This window comes from Rutidosis leptorrhynchoides, chromosome 9 (assembly GCF_046630445.1).
Source record: "Rutidosis leptorrhynchoides isolate AG116_Rl617_1_P2 chromosome 9, CSIRO_AGI_Rlap_v1, whole genome shotgun sequence".
Classification (NCBI taxonomy): domain Eukaryota; kingdom Viridiplantae; phylum Streptophyta; class Magnoliopsida; order Asterales; family Asteraceae; genus Rutidosis; species Rutidosis leptorrhynchoides.
Genome location: NC_092341.1, coordinates 372310122 through 372328823, shown reverse-complemented (window position 1 = coordinate 372328823; position 18702 = coordinate 372310122). Strand labels below are relative to the sequence as shown.

At 35.3% G+C, this 18702-nt stretch overlaps 1 protein-coding gene and 1 long non-coding RNA gene across 2 annotated transcripts; both read left to right on the top strand.

Moving 5' to 3' along the window:
* The first annotated feature begins 12094 nt into the window (after window positions 1-12094).
* Window positions 12095-17634, top strand: LOC139865915 (peptide-N(4)-(N-acetyl-beta-glucosaminyl)asparagine amidase). The gene is made up of 16 exons (XM_071854022.1): window positions 12095-12271; window positions 12385-12543; window positions 12622-12726; window positions 12824-12910; window positions 13139-13221; window positions 13392-13505; window positions 13605-13659; window positions 13734-13820; window positions 14609-14664; window positions 14740-14799; window positions 15166-15253; window positions 15363-16100; window positions 16169-16229; window positions 16413-16515; window positions 17102-17236; window positions 17402-17634. The coding sequence occupies exons 1-16, from the start codon at window positions 12140-12142 to the stop codon at window positions 17505-17507; spliced, it is 2169 nt and encodes a 722-aa protein (XP_071710123.1). The 5' UTR covers window positions 12095-12139; the 3' UTR covers window positions 17508-17634.
* Window positions 17635-17799: 165 nt separating this feature from the next.
* LOC139866119 (uncharacterized) lies at window positions 17800-18345 on the top strand. The gene is made up of 2 exons (XR_011765255.1): window positions 17800-17952; window positions 18026-18345. It is a non-coding gene; the product is annotated as an uncharacterized lncRNA (long non-coding RNA).
* Window positions 18346-18702: the final 357 nt, after the last annotated feature.

Sequence of the window (18702 nt, the reverse complement as noted above, 5' to 3'; positions counted from 1 at the left end):
GCCGCAAGTTGTTGAGGTAACTCAAGTCGGTAAGCTACTGGTCCGACACGATCAATATTCTTAAATGGTCCGATATACCTTGGATTTAATTTCCCTCGTTTACCAAATCGAACAACACCTTTCCAAGGTGCAACTTTAAGCATGACCATATTTCCAATTTCAAATTATATATCTTTTCTTTTAATGTCAGCGTAGCTTTTTTGTCGACTTTGGGCGGTTTTCAACCGTTGTTGAATTTGGATGATCTTCTCGGTAGTTTCTTGTATTATCTCTGGACCCGTAATCTGTCTATCCCCCACTTTACTCCAACAAATCGGAGACCTGCACTTTCTACCATAAAGTGCTTCAAACGGCGCCATCTCAATGCTTGAATGGTAGCTGTTGTTGTAGGAAAATTCTGCTAACGGTAGATATCGATCCCAACTGTTTTCGAAATCAATAACACATGCTCGTAGCATGTCTTCAAGCGTTTGTATCGTCCTTTCGCTCTGCCCATCAGTTTGTGGATGATAGGCAGTACTCATGTCTAGACGAGTTCCTAATGCTTGCTGTAATGTCTGCCAGAATCTTGAAATAAATCTGCCATCCCTATCAGAGATAATAGAGATTGGTATTCCATGTCTGGAGACCACTTCCTTCAAATACAGTCGTGCTAACTTCTCCATCTTGTCATCTTCTCTTATTGGCAGGAAGTGTGCTGATTTGGTGAGACGATCAACTATTACCCAAATAGTATCAAAACCACTTGCAGTCCTTGGCAATTTAGTGATGAAATCTATGGTAATGTTTTCCCATTTCCATTCCGGGATTTCGGGTTGTTGAAGTAGACCTGATGGTTTCTGATGCTCAGCTTTGACCTTAGAACACGGTAAACATTCTCCTACGTATTTAGCAACATCGACTTTCATACCCGGCCACCAAAAATATTTCTTGAGATCCTTGTACATCTTCCCCGTTCCAGGATGTATTGAGTATCTGGTTTTATGAGCTTCTCTAAGTACCATTTCTCTCATATCTCCAAATTTTGGTACCCAAATCCTTTCAGCCCTATACCGGGTTCCGTCTTCCCGAATATTAAGATGCTTCTCCGATCCTTTGGGTATTTCATCCTTTAAATTTCCCTCTTTTAAAACTCCTTGTTGCGCCTCCTTTATTTGAGTAGTAAGGTTATTGTGAATCATTATATTCATAGATTTTACTCGAATGGGTTCTCTGTCCTTCCTGCTCAAGGTGTCGGCTACCACATTTGCCTTCCCCGGGTGGTAACGAATCTCAAAGTCGTAATCATTCAACAATTCAATCCACCTACGCTGCCTCATATTCAGTTGTTTCTGATTAAATATGTGTTGAAGACTTTTGTGGTCGGTATATATAATACTTTTGACCCCATATAAGTAGTGCCTCCAAGTGTTTAATGCAAAAACATCCGCGCCTAATTCCAAATCATGCGTCGTATAATTTTGTTCGTGAATCTTCAATTGTCTAGACGCATAAGCAATCACCTTCGTTCGTCGCATTAATACACAACCGAGACCTTGCTTTGATGCGTCACAATAAATCACAAAATCATCATTCCCTTCAGGCAATGACAATATAGGTGCCGTAGTTAGCTTTTTCTTCAATAACTGAAACGCTTTCTCTTGTTCATCCTTCCATTCAAATTTCTTCCCTTTATACGTTAATGCAGTCAAGGGTTTTGCTATTCTGGAAAAGTCTTGGATGAACCTTCTGTAGTAACCAGCTAGTCCTAAAAACTGGCGTATGTGTTTCGGAGTTTTCGGGGTTTCCCACTTTTCAACAGTTACTATCTTTGCCGGATCCACCTTAATACCTTCTTTGTTCACTATGTGACCGAGGAATTGAACTTCTTCCAACCAAAATGCACACTTTGAAAACTTAGCATACAATTCTTCCTTCCTCAATACTTCTAACACCTTTCTCAAATGTTCACCGTGTTCTTGGTCATTCTTTGAGTAAATAAGTATGTCATCAATGAAAACAATGACAAACTTGTCAAGGTATGGTCCACACACTCGGTTCATAAGGTCCATGAACACAGCTGGTGCATTAGTTAAACCAAACAGCATGACCATAAACTCGTAATGACCATAACGTGTTCTGAAAGCAGTCTTTGGAATATCATCTTCTTTCACCCGCATTTGATGATACCCGGAACGTAAGTCAATCTTTGAATAAACAGACGAGCCTTGTAGTTGATCAAATAAGTCGTCGATTCTCGGTAGTGGGTAGCGGTTCTTGATGGTAAGTTTGTTCAACTCTCGGTGGTCGATACACAACTTGAATGTACCATCTTTCTTCTTGACAAACAAAACAGGAGCTCCCCACGGTGATGTGCTTGGTCGAATGAAACCACGCTCTAAAAGTTCTTGTAATTGGCTTTGCAGTTCTTTCATCTCGCTGGGTGCGAGTCTGTAAGGAGCACGAGCTATTGGTGCAGCTCCTGGTACAAGATCTATTTGAAATTCAACGGATCGATGTGGGGGTAATCCCGGTAATTCTTTCGGAAATACATCGGGAAATTCTTTTGCGACGGGAACATCATTGATGCTCTTTTCTTCAGTTTGTACTTTCTCGACGTGTGCTAGAACAGCATAGCAACCTTTTCTTATTAGTTTTTGTGCCTTCAAATTACTAATAAGATGTAGCTTCGTGTTGCCCTTTTCTCCGTACACCATTAAGGGTTTTCCTTTTTCTCGTATAATGCGAATTGTATTTTTGTAACAAACGATCTCTGCTTTCACTTCTTTCAACCAGTCCATACCGATTATCACATCAAAACTCCCTAACTCTACTGGTATCAAGTCAATCTTAAATGTTTCGCTAACCAGTTTAATTTCTCGATTCCGACATATATTATCTGCTGAAATTAATTTACCATTTGCTAATTCGAGTAAAAATTTACTATCCAAAGGTGTCAATGGACAACTTAATTTAGCACAAAAATCTCTACTCTAGCTTCTATCCGCACCCGAATCAAATAAAACGTAAGCAGATTTATTGTCAATAAGAAACGTACCCGTAACAAGCTCCGGGTCTTCCTGTACCTCTGCCTCATTAATATTGAAAACTCTTCCGCGGCCTTGTCCATTCGTGTTCTCCTGGTTCGGGCAATTTCTAATAATGTGGCCCGGTTTTCCACATTTATAACAAACTACATTGGAATAACTTGCTCCGACACTACTTGCTCCGCCATTACTCATTCCGACACCATTTGTTCCTTTCGTTCTGTTAACCCCTGGTCCGTAGACCTCACACTTCGCCGCGTTATGACCATTTCTTTTACACTTGTTGCAAAATTTGGTGCAGAACCCCGAGTGATACTTTTCACACCTTTGGCATAGCTGCTTCTAATTGTTGTTGTTGTTGCGGTTATTATTGTTGTTGGGTTGATTGTTGTAATTGCTGTTGTTGCTGTTGTTGTTGTTGGGCCGTTTGCTGTAGTTGCGATTGATGTTGTGATTGTTGGGATAGTTATTGCGATTATTGTTGTAATTGCTGTTGTTGTTGTATTGGTGATTCTTATCACCGTTTTCCTCCCACTTTCTTTTGACTTGCTTCACATTGGCCTCTTCAGCAGTCTGTTCTTTAATTCTTTCTTCAATCTGGTTCACTAGTTTATGAGCCATTCTACATGCCTTTTGTATGGAGGCGGGCTCGTGTGAACTTATATCTTCTTGGATTCTTTCCGGTAATCCTTTCACAACGCGTCGATCTTCTCTTCCTCATCTTCGAACGCTCCCGGACACAATAGGCATAATTCTGTGAATCGTCTTTCGTACGTGGTAATATCAAATCCTTGGGTTCGTAACCCTCTAAGTTCTGTCTTGAGCTTATTGACCTCGGTTCTGGGACGGTACTTCTTGTTCATCAAGTGCTTGAATGCTGACCACGGTAGTGCGTAAGCATCGTCTTGTCCCACTTGCTCTAGATAGGTATTCCACCATGTTAACGCAGAACCTGTGAAGGTATGCGTAGCGTACTTCACTTTGTCCTCTTCAGTACACTTACTTATGGCAAACACCGATTCGACATTCTCGGTCCACCGTTTCAATCCGATCGGTCCTTCGGTTCTATCAAATTCCAAAGGTTTGCAGGCAGTGAATTCTTTGTAGGTGCATCCTACACGATTTCCTGTACTGCTAGATCTAAGGTTATTGTTGGTATGTAGCGCAGCCTGTACTGCGGCTATGTTTGAAGCAAGAAAGGCACGAAATTCCTCTTCGCTCATATTCAAGGTGTGTCGAGTAGTCGGTGCCATTTCCTTCAAAATAGTCAAATGAAACGAGTTAATCATATAGAATATCAAGAGTAGTCAATAGTATTTCGTAGCGTAATATGAACTTATTTATAAAAGCTCTTTCTTCATATTAGCATTTTATACTCTTTAATTCGGGTAGTACCCCGTTAAGTTCATACTTAGTAGCTAACATACCATTTCAACTACTACAATTCTATATGAAAAACTAGTCACAAAAAAAAAAAATATCATATTCAAACCTTTATACAATAACTTACAAACTTACAATACCGCTTTTTTTTTACATATAGCATGAAATATAGCACATAAAACTTTGATACAAAGTAGTTGCGAAGACAATTCTAGTTAATAAATAAGGCGTTCAGCAAAGGCAATAAAGACACGTAATTCATACGTCCAGAAACAAGTCATGCATTCTGGTTTTACTAATACCACTTCCCATCCTTGGTTTTGTGGAACATAACCGTTGTGACCGATAGTAAGACAATGTGTTGTAACGTCGTCAAAAGGATGAAGGTTACGTAATGACCAACAGTCTCGTAATAACCTAAAAACCTCATTTCTTACCCCAATTACCGACTCCGTCACTTGTGGGAACGTTTTGTTTAATAGTTGTAGCCCGATGTTCTTGTTCTCACTTTGGTGAGAAGCGAACATTACTAACCCGTAAGCATAACATGCTTCTTTATGTTGCATGTTAGCCGCTTTTTCTAAATCACGAAGTCCTATATTCGGATATATTGAGTCAAAATAATTTCTTAACCCGTTGCGTAAAATAGCATTTGGGTTCCCGCAATATATGCGTCAAAGTAAACACATCGTAACTTATGGATTTTCCAATGTGATATCCCCCATCTTTCGAACGAAAGCCTTTTATAAATCAAGGCATTCTTGGAACGTTCTTCGAATGTCTTACAAACTGATCTCGCCTTAAATAGTTGTGCCGAGGAATTCTGACCGACTCTAGACAAGATCTCATCAATCATGTCTCTGGGTAGGTCTCTTAAAATATTGGGTTGTCTATCCATTTTGTGTTTTTATACTGTAAAATAGACAAGAGTTAAATTCATAAAAAAAATACTTATTAATACAAGCAATTTTTACATATATCATAAAGCATAAGCACACTATATTACATATATTACACCACACGAATACAACTATCTTATTCCGACTCGCTCGTTTCTTCTTCTTCTTCGGTTTTGGTTCGTTTTGCTAAGTTTCTAGGGATATATGATGTTCCTCTAATACGAGCCGTCGTTTTCCACATTGGTTTAGAAAAACCTGGTGGTTTAGAGGTTCCCGGGTTATTGTCACAACTTAAGAAATACGGGTGTTGATGATACATATAAAGTTCATCGGGTTTGGAATCAAATTTCTCTATTTTTATGCCCTTTCCCTTATTGTTCTCTTTTGCCTTATTAAATTGTGTTGGGGTAATTTCTATAACATCATCAGAATCCTTGTCGGGATCCGATTCATCGGAGAATTGGTAATCCTCCCAATACTTTGCTTCCTTGGCGGAAACACCATTGACCATAATTAACTTTGGTCGGTTGGTTGAGGATTTTCTTCTACTTAACCGTTTTATTATTTCCCCCACTGGTTCTATTTCTTCTTCCGATTCCGATTCTTCTTCCGGTTCCGACTCTTCTTCCGGTTCCTCTTCGGGAACTTGTGAATCAGTCCACGAATCATTCCAATTTACATCTGACTCTTCATTATTATTAGGTGAGTCAATGGGACTTGTTCTAGAGGTAGACATCTATCACATAATATCAAACACGTTAAGAGATTAATATATCACATAATATTCACATGTTAAAAATATATAGTTTCCAACAAAAATGTTAAGCAATCATTTTTAAAGAAAACACGGTCGAAGTTCAAACTCACTAATGCATCCTAACAAACTCGATAAGACACACTAATGCAAATTTTCTGGTTCTCTAAGACCAACGCTCTGATACCAACTGAAATGTCCCGTTCATATTGATTATAAACGTTCCATATTAATTGATTTCGTTGCGAGGTTTTGACCTCTATATGAGACATTTTTCAAAGACTGCATTCATTTTTAAAACAACCATAACATTTATTTTATCATTAAAGGTTTCAAAAGCATTACGTAGATTATCAAATAATGATAATCTAAAATATACTGTTTACACACGACCATTACATAATGGTTTACAATAGAAATATATTACATCGACATATGTTTCTTGAATGCAGTTTTTACATAATATCATACAAACATGGACTCCAAATCTCGTCCTTATTTTAGTATGCAACAGCGGAAGCTCTTAATATTCACCTGAGAATAAACATGCTTTAAACGTCAACAAAAATGTTGGTGAGTTATAGTTTTAACCTATATATATCAAATCGTAACAATAGACCACAAGATTTCATATTTCAATATACATCCCATACATAGAGATAAAAATCATTCATATGGTGAACACCTGGTAACCAACATTAACAAGATGCATATATAAGAATATCCCCATCATTCCGGGACACCCTTCGGATATGATATAAATTTCGAAGTACTAAAGCATCCGGTACTTTGGATGGGGTTTGTTAGGCCCAATAGATCTATCTTTAGGATTCGCGTCAATTAGGGTGTCTGTTCCCTAATTCTTAGATTACCAGACTTAATAAAAATGGGCATATTCGATTTCGATAATTCAACCATAGAATGTAGTTTCACGTACTTGTGTCTATTTTGTAAATCATTTATAAAACCTGCATGTATTCTCATCCCAAAAATATTAGATTTTAAAAGTGGGACTATAACTCACTTTCACAGATTTTTACTTCGTCGGGAAGTAAGACTTGGCCACTGGTCGATTCACGAACCTATAACAAATATGTACATATATATCAAAGTATATTCAAAATATATTTACAACACTTTTAATACATTTTGATGTTTTAAGTTTATTAAGTCAGCTGTCCTCGTTAGTAACCTACAACTAGTTGTCCAACGTTAGATGTACAGAAAAAAAATTGATATATATTATCTTGAATCAATCCACGACCCAGTGTATACACCTCTCAGGCTAGATCACAACTCAAAGTATATATATTTTTGGAATCAACCTCAACCCTGTATAGCTAACTCCCACATTACTGCATATAGAGTGTATATGGTTGTTCCAAATAATATATACACATGGGTCGATATGATATGTCAAAACATTTGCATACGTGTCTATGGTATCCCAAGATTACATAATATATTAGAATACATATATAATACAATATAAGTTAGCTAGGATATGATTAATATAGATTTTTTTACCAATTTTCACGTTGCTACAACAAGAAAAATTATCCAATCTTGTTTTACCCATAACTTCTTCATTTTAAATCCGTTTTGAGTGAATCAAATTGCTATGGTTTCATATTGAACTCTATTTTATGAATCTAAATAGAAAAAGTATAGGTTTATAGTCGGAAATATAAGTTACAAGTCGTTTTTGTAAAGGTAATCATTTCAGTCGAAAGAACGACGTCTAGATGACCATTTTAGAAAACATACTTCCACTTTGAGTTTAACCATGATTTTTGGGTATAGTTTCATGTTCATAAGAAAAATCATTTTTCCAGAAGAACAACTTTTAAATCAAAGTTTATCATAGTTTTTAATTAACTAACCCAAAACAGCCCGCGGTGTTACTACGACGGCGTAAATCCGGTTTTACGGTGTTTTTCGTGTTTCCAGGTTTTAAATCATTAAGTTAGGATATCATATTGATATATAACATGTGTTTAGTTGATTTTAAAAGTCAAGTTAGAAGGATTAACTTTTGTTTGCGAACAAGTTTAGAATTAACTAAACTATGTTCTAGTGATTACAAGTTTAAACCTTCGAATAAGATAGCTTTATATGTATGAATCGAATGATGTTATGAATATCATTACTACCTCAAGTTTTCTAGATAAAGCTACCAGAAATGAGAAAAATTGATCTAGCTTCAAAGGATCCTTGGATGGCTTGAAAGTTCTTGAAGCAGAATCATGACACGAAAACAGTTCAAGTAAGATTTTCACTCGAAATAAGATTGTTATAGTTATAGAAATTGAATCAAAGTTTGAATATGAGTATTACCTTGTATTAGAAAGATATCTTACTGTAAATAAGAAAGATTTATTGAGATTGGATGATCACTCTACAAGATTGGAAGTAAGCTAGCAAACTTGGAAGTATTCTTGATTTTATGAAACTAGAACTTGTAGAATTTATGAAGAACACTTAGAACTTGAAGATAGAACTTGAGAGAGATCAATTAGATGAAGAAAATTGAAGAATGAAAGTGTTTGTAGGTGTTTTTGGTCATTGGTGTATGGATTAGATATAAAGGATATGTAATTTTGTTTTCATGTAAATAAGTCATGAATGATTACTCATATTTTTTGTAATTTTATGAGATATTTCATGCTAGTTGCCAAATGATGGTTCTCACATGTGTTAGATGACTCACATGGGCTGCTAAGAGCTGATCATTGGAGTGTATATACCAATAGTACATACATCTAAAAGCTGTGTATTGTACGAGTACGAATACGGGTGCATACGAGTAGAATTGTTGATGAAACTGAACGAGGATGTAATTGTAAGCATTTTTGTTAAGTAGAAGTATTTTGATAAGTGTCTTGAAGTCTTTCAAAAGTGTATGAATACATATTAAAACACTACATGTATATACATTTTAACTGAGTCGTTAAGTCATCGTTAGTCGTTACATGTAAGTGTTGTTTTGAAACCTTTAGGTTAACGATCTTGTTAAATGTTGTTAACCCAATGTTTATAATATCAAATGAGATTTTAAATTATTATATTATCATGATATTATGATGTACGAATATCTCTTAATATGATATATATACATTAAATGTCGTTACAACGATAATCGTTACATATATGTCTCGTTTCAAAATCATTAAGTTAGTAGTCTTTTTTTTATATATGTAGTTCATTATTAATATACTTAATGATATGTTTACTTATCATAATATCATGTTAACTATATATATAACCATATATATGTCATCATATAGTTTTTACAAGTTTTAACGTTCGTGAATCACCGGTCAACTTGGGTGGTCAATTGTCTATATGAAACCTATTTCAATTAATCAAGTCTTAAGAAGTTTGATTGCTTAATATGTTGGAAACACTTAATCATGTAAATAACAATTTCATTTAATATATATATAAACATGGAAAAGTTCGGGTCACTACATATGATCTGGGTGACATTTTTAGTAGGTCTCTTACTTCAGAAGAAGCTCTAGCTACGATGGTCCCCATCACTAATGAGGAAATCAAAAGTTCCATTTTTGATATAGATGATAACAAGGCTTCTGGGCCAGATGGATACTCTGCAGTCTTTTTCAAGAAAGCTTGGAACATTGTGGGCCCAGATGTATGTGCAGCAGTCCAAGAGTTCTTTCAAAATGGCAAGTTACTTAAGGAGGTTAATGCTACTCTCATTGCTTTAATTCCTAAAATTGATACCCCTAACAAGGTATCTGAGTTCAGACCTATTGCATGCTGCAATGTACTTTACAAGTGAATAAGTAAAATCTTAACCAATAGATTGAAAAGTGGTTTAGATAAGCTTGTTCATTGTAACCAAAGTGCATTCATCCCTGGTAGAGCTATCCATGACAATGTTTTAGTTGCTCAAGAAGTGTTAAAAGGATATAATAGGTCAAAAGGACCTAAAAGATGTGCTCTTAAAATTGATCTGCAAAAGGCTTATGACACTATTGATTGGGGATTTCTTAAAGATATTCTGGTTTGTTTTGGTCTGCATGAAAAGATGGTGCAGTGGATTATGGAATGTGTTACAAATACAGCATTTTCTATTTGTATTAATGGAGATATTCAAGGATACTTCAAAGGGGGTAGAGGTCTTAGACAAGGAGATCCCATTTCTCCATATTTGTTTACTTTGGTGATGGAAGTGTTCAATTTGATTATGGCAGATCATATTTCTAGTTCTGGTACCTTCAAGTATCACTATAAGTGTAAAAGTATGCAACTTTCCCATATTTGCTTTGCTGATGACTTATTGGTATTGTGTCATGGTGATGAAAAGTCCATTAAGGTGATTAAAAAAGTGCTTGATGATTTTGGGAATACTTCTGGCTTGCACCCTAACTTTGCTAAGAGTACTATATTTTTTGGAAGTGTTCCAATAGATGTTCAAAGTAAAATTGTGCAGTTGTTGCCTTTTGAGGTTAGCCATCTCCCAATGAAGTATTTAGGAGTTCCTTTATTAGCTAAACGATTGGGGATAAAAGATTGCAAAAGTCTTGTTGACAAAGTCAACAAAAAAGTCAACAATTGGAAAATCAAAAAGTTATCATATGCTGGCAGATTGCAGTTGGTGGCTTCAGTGCTTAGTGCAATGCAGATCTATTGGACTTCTATGTATATGTTACCTCAAGGTATTATTGAAGAGATTGAAAAATCATTGAAAGGTTTTCTTTGGAGTCAAGATAATAGCTCTAGAGGTAAGGCCAAAGTTGCTTGGAAGCATTTATGTTTTCCTAAAGTTCAAGGGGGTTTAGGTTTGAAATCCTTGAAAGAATGGAATGCTACTTTGCTGGTCAAACAGATATGGAGAATTTTGACCCAAAAAGAGTCTCTTTGGGGAAAATGGGTCAATGTGGTCATGTTAAATGGCAGAGATTTTTGGGATATACAATCAAGGTATACTGACAGCTGGGGTTGGAAATTTTTTCTTGACATGAGAGAGAAGATTAAGCCTCATGTAGCTATTGAAAATGTTAATGGTAGTGAGGTATACAAATGGTTGACAAATGAAGGCAAGAAGGTGGCATTCTCTACCCAGCAGGTTTGGAAGGATTTAAGAACTAATAAACCAAAAGTTGCTTGGCATCATGTAGTCTGGTTTAAGTTCTTTGAACCTAAGCATGCTTTCATCTTATGGTTAGCTATTCTCAACAGATTATCAACTCAGGATAGAATGCAGAAGTGGCAGCCAAATACTGTGTTCAAATGTTCATTGTGTGGTACTTGTAGAGATTCTATAAGTCATCTATTTTTTGGATGTTCTTATAGTAATGCTGTTTGGGAATCTATGAAAAAGAGAATTATTTTTAGAGGTTTGCCAAATCAACTGGATGGTATTGTTGATAAGCTTGCGCAGTATCCTTACACTAAAAGGTTATGGTGTACAGTGAATCGTATTGTTCTTGCAGCATGTGTTTACTTTATTTGGATTGAAAGAAATTGCAGAATGTTTAAGCAGAAACAGAGGTCTGTGGATGTTCTATGTGATGTGATTTTTAGGCATATTCAATTAAAGTTGATGACTTTTAAAGTCAAAGGTTCGAGCAATGCTATGGAGGTGGCTAGTAAATGGAATATGCACTGGAGTAATAATCGTTTGTTCATTTGATGTTTGATATATTAGATTAGCCTGTTTTGTATTTGATTGTATTGTTTGTTTCTTGTGGGTCTGGGAAGATCCAGTCCATTTGTATGCTCCATTGAAAATAATATATTTGTTCCTTTTGGCAAAAAAAAAAAAAAATATAATAATAATAATAAATTATAATAAAATTATATTATTAAACTTAATTTATTTGAGGGGAAAATGCATTTTTACATTTACATATTTACATATTTACATATTACATTACATTACATTACATAGTATAGTAATAGTAAATTATTGCATATGCACAATTACAACACTCCTCCACCCCTCTTTTTAGCCAACAATAAAAAATGCTCTATTTATTTATTTCAACATATTGCAAAAGCTGGAAAACAGCTTCTTTGAAAAGGAAGAAGCTTTGGGGTGATTAATTATGGTGGGTAGAAAGTTCACCGTGCATTACAAAGATTCAGACTTTGAAGTCGATTACGATACTGAAGATGGTCTCGATGTTTTCGAACTCCAGTTATTTTCTCTTACTGAACTTCCCCCTGATCAACAAAAGGTCAAACTACTACTATTTCTTTAATCCCTAATTTCAAATGTAATAACTTTGTACCGAATTATATAAGTTTATTGATCATAATTTCATTTGAATTCTTATCATTATAATTGAAGATATTGGGATGTGACGCGGATCATCGAATTGTTTCGGATGACTCTGATCTCATTACCATTTCTGATAAGCTTCGATTGGTTTCAATCAATGATGAAAACCCTAAATTAATGGATTCTGAGATACTCAAATCTGATGAAGAATTAGCTAGAATGTTGCAGGTACTGTTTTTTGTCCTCGTTTATAATTCAAAGATATGTCTGTATTTGATGTATTGACAGTTGTGGTTATGATTACAGGCAGAAGAAGAAGAAGAAGCACTTATGTTTCAGCAGTTTTCTGTTAGTGGAGACAATGGGGAATTTGAACAGATGATTAGGCCTTATATTGATAAAGTTCTTCTGGTAAAATCATTATATATATTTGGCCTTGTGCATAATGACGAACGACGTAGTTATAATCGACCACTAATGATTGTGTATCTGACTTTATGTCCATTAGTATGAAGATCCAGGCCGACAAGAAGCAGCAAGGAAAACAGTGCCCATTGAGAAGCTTGAGGAGAAAGCATTAATTGCTTTAGCTAAGGTTCGAATTTGATTGCATTTCTTTTACTTGGTACCAGTTATTTTCGTTTTTTTTTTCTTTCTTCCTAGCAGTTAGTTTCCCATTTAAAGTGGGGTAAAAAAATATTTATATCAAATTATCAGCATTAATATTGCAGCAATGGTGTTTCTATTGTTATAATTTTGTTTATTTTATATTTTTTTTAATTGATCAAGTATATTGCTTTACATATATGACTTTTCTGTTCAGGAGGGGAACTTTAATCCATCCAAAAGTGAGTGTGATCATGCATTCCTGCTGCAACTTCTTTTCTGGTTCAAACAAACATTTAAGTATGTTCTATCTATAGTTTTAAGCTTTAACTATTATATTATTGTGCTTATCATTGTTCAAGGACTCCTAGCTTGCTCACTTTGAACAATAATAATAAGTTTTTTCTCTTCCAATGTGGAGTAATGTTATTATTCGTTTTTGTAAACATTATTTGATTTGACGAATTTAGGTGGGTAAATGCACCACCTTGTGAAGGTTGTGGCAATGAAACTGTGAATCAAGGAATGGGTGTGGCAAATTCGTCTGAAACCGCTTATGGTGCCTCTCGTGTTGAACTTTATCGGTATGGAGACAAGATACATTAGAATACGAGTTATATCTCTTCATTCCTACTGTTCTTGTTTAACTGTTCTTGTTTTCCTTACTTTCTTAACTTGACCAGTTGCAAGGCATGTTCAAGAGTCACCCGTTTCCCACGGTATAATGATCCTATAAAGGTACCCAAATTTTTTATTTGCGATTTCATAAATTTCAGATATCATGAACTCATAGCCTCTTTTTTATGGTGTAGCTTCTTGAAACAAAGAAGGGGCGTTGTGGGGAGTGGGCCAACTGCTTTTCTCTCTATTGCCGTTCTTTCGGCTATGAAACTCGTTTGGTAAGATGATAAATTGTGAATTCCTTTCGTCATCTACAAGTTTAGTGATTATTTGGTAGTTATCTAGAAGCTGAAGGCCATTTGTAAGTAGTTAAACTTTAAGGGTGGTTATATATTGACCATAAATACTGTTATAGCTTGTTCTTAACAAGGATTATCATTCCCACGTGTTGCCTTGGGATTTTCAATTTATGAAATTAATTGATTGTAATTTTAATCTAAACAACTGAATTAATAGTTCTCTGATCTCTCAAAATGAATCTAAGATTTAGATTTACAATACTTTATGATGTTTGATTTTTGTTTCCTTAATGGAACTTAACAACACGTACACACACACACACACACACACACACACACTAAATGGGTTTTGTTATACGTTTACACACATAAATGTATTTATTAAGGTAAATAATAGGTTAGAAAAAAGATAAACAACTAAGTACACTCATAAGAGTTTAGGAGTTGATATTAAGGGATATATAGAATTGTCTCTTGCTTGTTGGTAAAAGCCTGATACTATTGTTTCCATAGTATCACAATCTTGTTTAGGATCTCAAGTTTGTTTTCAAATAACATTTATATCTGTGCATAACAAAGTTTCAGAAAAAAAATCAAATTTGGTTCATGATCTGAAGAATTAGGTAACCGTATCAGTGTACATGGGAATAAATATATCCAAGATTTTCATTATATATAGGGAATATGCAAAAGGCGTATTCCAATGTGTCGCTAACTTCTTATTAAGAGTTTTTTTCTTCCTTGTGTACTTGTTGTTTCCTTGTCAGATATTGGATTTCACAGATCACGTGTGGACAGAGTGCTATTCAATGTTCTTGGGCAGGTAATTTGATACCGTTAACATCCATATATTATCTTTTATTGTTTTTTTCTAAGTTGCCATGTGTGTTTGCTGTAGATGGATGCATCTTGATCCCTGTGAAGGAATATATGATACCCCATTACTATATGAAAAAGGGTACTCTCTCCATTAGATTGCTGGTCTTATACAAAACTATAGAGGTAGCTATATAAATGTATATCTATATGCGTATGAATAGGTCGATTTGGCCTCATCAAAAAAGTATACTCCCATATGCATACATCCTCTTAATTGTTTTTCATCGAAGATTTAGATTCTTATCGTGCTGTTTTTGTAGCCATAACTTCCTAGTTATCTATCTGTAAGAATATCAAAGGACTGATCAAACATGTGTTCATGGGTCAACTCAAGCGTAACCTGATTTGACCCGTTACCTAATCGGGTCATCTTGCTACCTATGCATATCAGTATCTAGTTGTTGTTTTGTGAAAACTGAATATTATCATTGGCATGGAAAATTAGGTGGAACAAGAAATTGAACTATACTATTGCTATTGCAAAAGATGGCGTTCACGATGTCACTAAACGTTACACCAGGAACTGGCATGAGGTAATCCCTATAATCGCCTCGTAACACCTCTTTTTAATTTTCAGTTTTTTGCGTATGCATGTGCTGCTGTTTGATGTTTTATTGAAATCTTGATCATGTGATTCTGAAGGTTCTATCTCGTCGAAAATTAACTACAGAGACAGCTGTATCCAACACTCTAGCAAATCTAACAAGACAGTGTAGAAGGAACCTGACATCATCTGTGATTTCTACTCTTGAAGAACGTGATCGTAATGAATTACAAGAGCTTAATAACGATCTTCTACATTCTCAAATTAATGACCCCCCTTTATCCTTACCAGGAAGACTAAGCGGGGACAAGGAATGGCGCACGTTAAGATCAGAAATCGGTTCTGAATCATTAAGTTCATCTTCTTGCCCAGTTCGCGAATGTGTAGATGAACATGTTTCAAGAATATATAACGCGTTCTTTCCTTTTATATCTCGATTGGTTGAGTTATCTTCCAAACAAAAAGCTCTTGAAGCTCTTGATTTTATCAGAACTGTTCTTGCAGATCTTAAAAAGGGACCATTTAAAACAAGACGTGTTGTTATCGATTCAAATTTAGTTTTTGATCTCTTGCCGTCTTTTAACCCAATGCTCGACGCCCTATCTTTGAAAAGCAAGCAAGAACAAAATGGAAAAGTTGAAATATGTCTGGCAAATGATCCTGTGAAAACCTCCCTTGCATTGCCTGTTGTGTTTCATGCCCTGGATGACGTCATCTTTAACATAAAACGCAATGATGATTTAAGTAAATCGTCACTTTGTTGGCCTCTATTAAAGCTACACAGAATATGCTGTGGTTCAGTTCTTGCTAGTGGGGAGGAGCTCCCGTTTGGAATTGTAAGTGGTCTAATATTATTCTTTGTCCATTTTTGAATTTCCATTCATTTCAATGTGTCAATTTTCAGGCCACGTCAGCATTTGATGGAAACCGATTGTCAAAATGGGAAGAACCAAATGGTGCAAAAGGTATATTAGATGATCATTATTGATAATTACGTAAATTAATTTGAAGGAAATAGAAAGGTATCTACTCAAACGTTTCATAATGATGAAGAACTGGGTGTAACATACTGCAACATTAGTCTATGCACATGTCTTGTTTCCTGATTATTAAGTTAAGGTTTACAGTAATTGGATTGGATAATGCAGGTTGTTGGTTAATATACAAAATGAAGGGTGACGAGCTCTGTGAACTGTGCTCATATGAACTAATGTCAGCCAATGATGCGCCTGAAAGAGATCCAAAGGACTGGTATGTATTATTATGTATCCTTTACATAAGAGAACATGTTTTAATTTGAGAAAAAAATATATACACACAACAGGTGGTGTTGTGTGTTTGTGTGGTGTGTATTGAAATTTTTTTGCACCAAGGTCATGTCAAAAAGTAAAATTCTGTGTGATTTTCATCGACAGTTAGAAGATATTCAGTTTATAGCTAATATTGAAACGCCTCCGGCACACCAGTACGGCGTGTGCTGGCTTCCCATATTTGAGGCCATGCTCAATGGTGGCACTGTATCATAATGTGGCGTGTTGGGTGACGTGGCTCAATCCAACAGCTAGCCGTTAACTTACTAAAAGAATATTGAAATAAACCAATTGTTATATGTTTAAAAATACATACTAATAAAACTATTGTTTAAATATATAAATAAACTATTGCTCATACCACATTACCCAACACCTTTTCCACTACTTCTCTTCATTCCAACACCTTTGCCATGTCACATTTATCCCTCAAAAGACCCAACGCCTTGCCACGTCACTGCCACCATCACAAATGGTCTTAGTTTTCAACAAACCCTCAACAAATGAGCATTATATTCTTCTTGCAGGGTGGTTGAAGGTAGTGATGATGGTGGTTCCACCTGGCGAGTTTTGGATGAACAAACTTCACAAATATTTGAAAATCGTTTCCAGCGACAAGCATATAAGATGAAGTGGCTGGGATTTTCTGCAAATGTATTCAGGTATTTTTTATCAGACCTTTTTGATAGACACACTTGGTTCTGTATTTTGACCATATTAATAAACTTCGTATATACAAGATAAAATATTTTTTTTAAAGACTATATGTTTTGTTGTAGTTGGATCTGCCTCTTTTATTTAATTATTGTCGATTCAAAATCTGATAGGTTTCGATTTCTATCAGTTCGTGACGGACAAGCAACTTCACGGTTTCAAATAGGTAGTATCGACTTATATGCAAACAGCAATGTAAACCAAAAATCATTACCATGATGCGTTAACCATTGGTATTCATGGTAAATGTTGTAACAATTCCCTTCCTGTAATTTTTATACTTTTTTTTTATTATTATTATTATCATGAACCTCGTACACTATAACAATATTATTTACTAGTAAGACCGTGTGTTTGAATGTTTTTGTTGTCTGACAAAATGTATAATTCCATTCCATTGGTGACTTAAATGATACAGTAGATCTCTGCTTTCGTTTATTTGCAAAAATCCATAGATCCAAGTTCTTACTTTATTATTATGGTGACAGATGCATACATGTACAGGTACATGGCTTCGACAGTAAAGGCAAAAAGAAAAACAAGAACAAAACATCACAAACGACACAGTACACAATATATAGGCAGAAAGGGTTAACTAGTTTACAATTTCAACAACAGAAACTGTGTTTTTCTCTGCAGCACCCTTACGACCTGTGACCTTTGCGTAAGTAGTAACATTGGCAAAAGTAGTAACATTAGCAAAAGTCTTAATATTAACATTATCACCACTTTTGCAGCAAGAAGTGTACTCCCCGTCGCAGCAAGGTATGGCTGTCGTTGCTCCAATAAAAAGCAACACAATGATGCCAAATACACCCATTGTCTTCACAACCGAAACCATTTGAAAATATATTTAACTGAATTTACACCCAAGTATTGGTTAATTTGTATGATCCTGAAGGTACTGGACACATATTATCGGTATATTTATAGTGGGATACTTGTTAGTTCACTTTGATAACATCATAAAATCTCGAACTAATACGCCCAAAATATTGGATATGAAAGAGATGTGAAGCATTGTTAGACTTGATTATTAGACTATGGTATTAAAATATTATCATTGGTTCAACCTGGTTCAACCCGAATATATTTATGAGCTCGGTCCATTAGATTTAGAATAGAGTTTAGAATGTGAGCCGCGGAGTTTCTACCGTTCTCTTCTTTCTCTTTCTTGCTGTCGCCATTTGAAATACGATCTGTCTTCGCCACCGAAAACAATTGACCGCCACCTTTCTTACCTTCTTTTTCTTCGTGTAAACCGTCCGCGACTTATATACCTATCACCGTTTTCTTTTCTCTTCAGACAGTTTTCCTAAATTTTACATTCGGAGTTTTCTTTATGTGGTCAGTGAGATCGATTAATTTTTCCGTTGATGTTTACCAAGCACGCGACAATCAGATTAATTAATTA

Excerpts from the sequence above, each read along its gene's own strand:
- LOC139865915 (XM_071854022.1), top strand. The coding sequence starts at position 12,140 with ATGGTGGGTAGAAAGTTCACCGTGCATTACAAAGATTCAGACTTTGAA. Across the intron at positions 12,272-12,384 it reads TTCCCCCTGATCAACAAAAG|ATATTGGGATGTGACGCGGA; the intron begins GTCAAACTACTA and ends TTATAATTGAAG. Across the intron at positions 13,506-13,604 it reads TCTCGTGTTGAACTTTATCG|TTGCAAGGCATGTTCAAGAG; the intron begins GTATGGAGACAA and ends TAACTTGACCAG.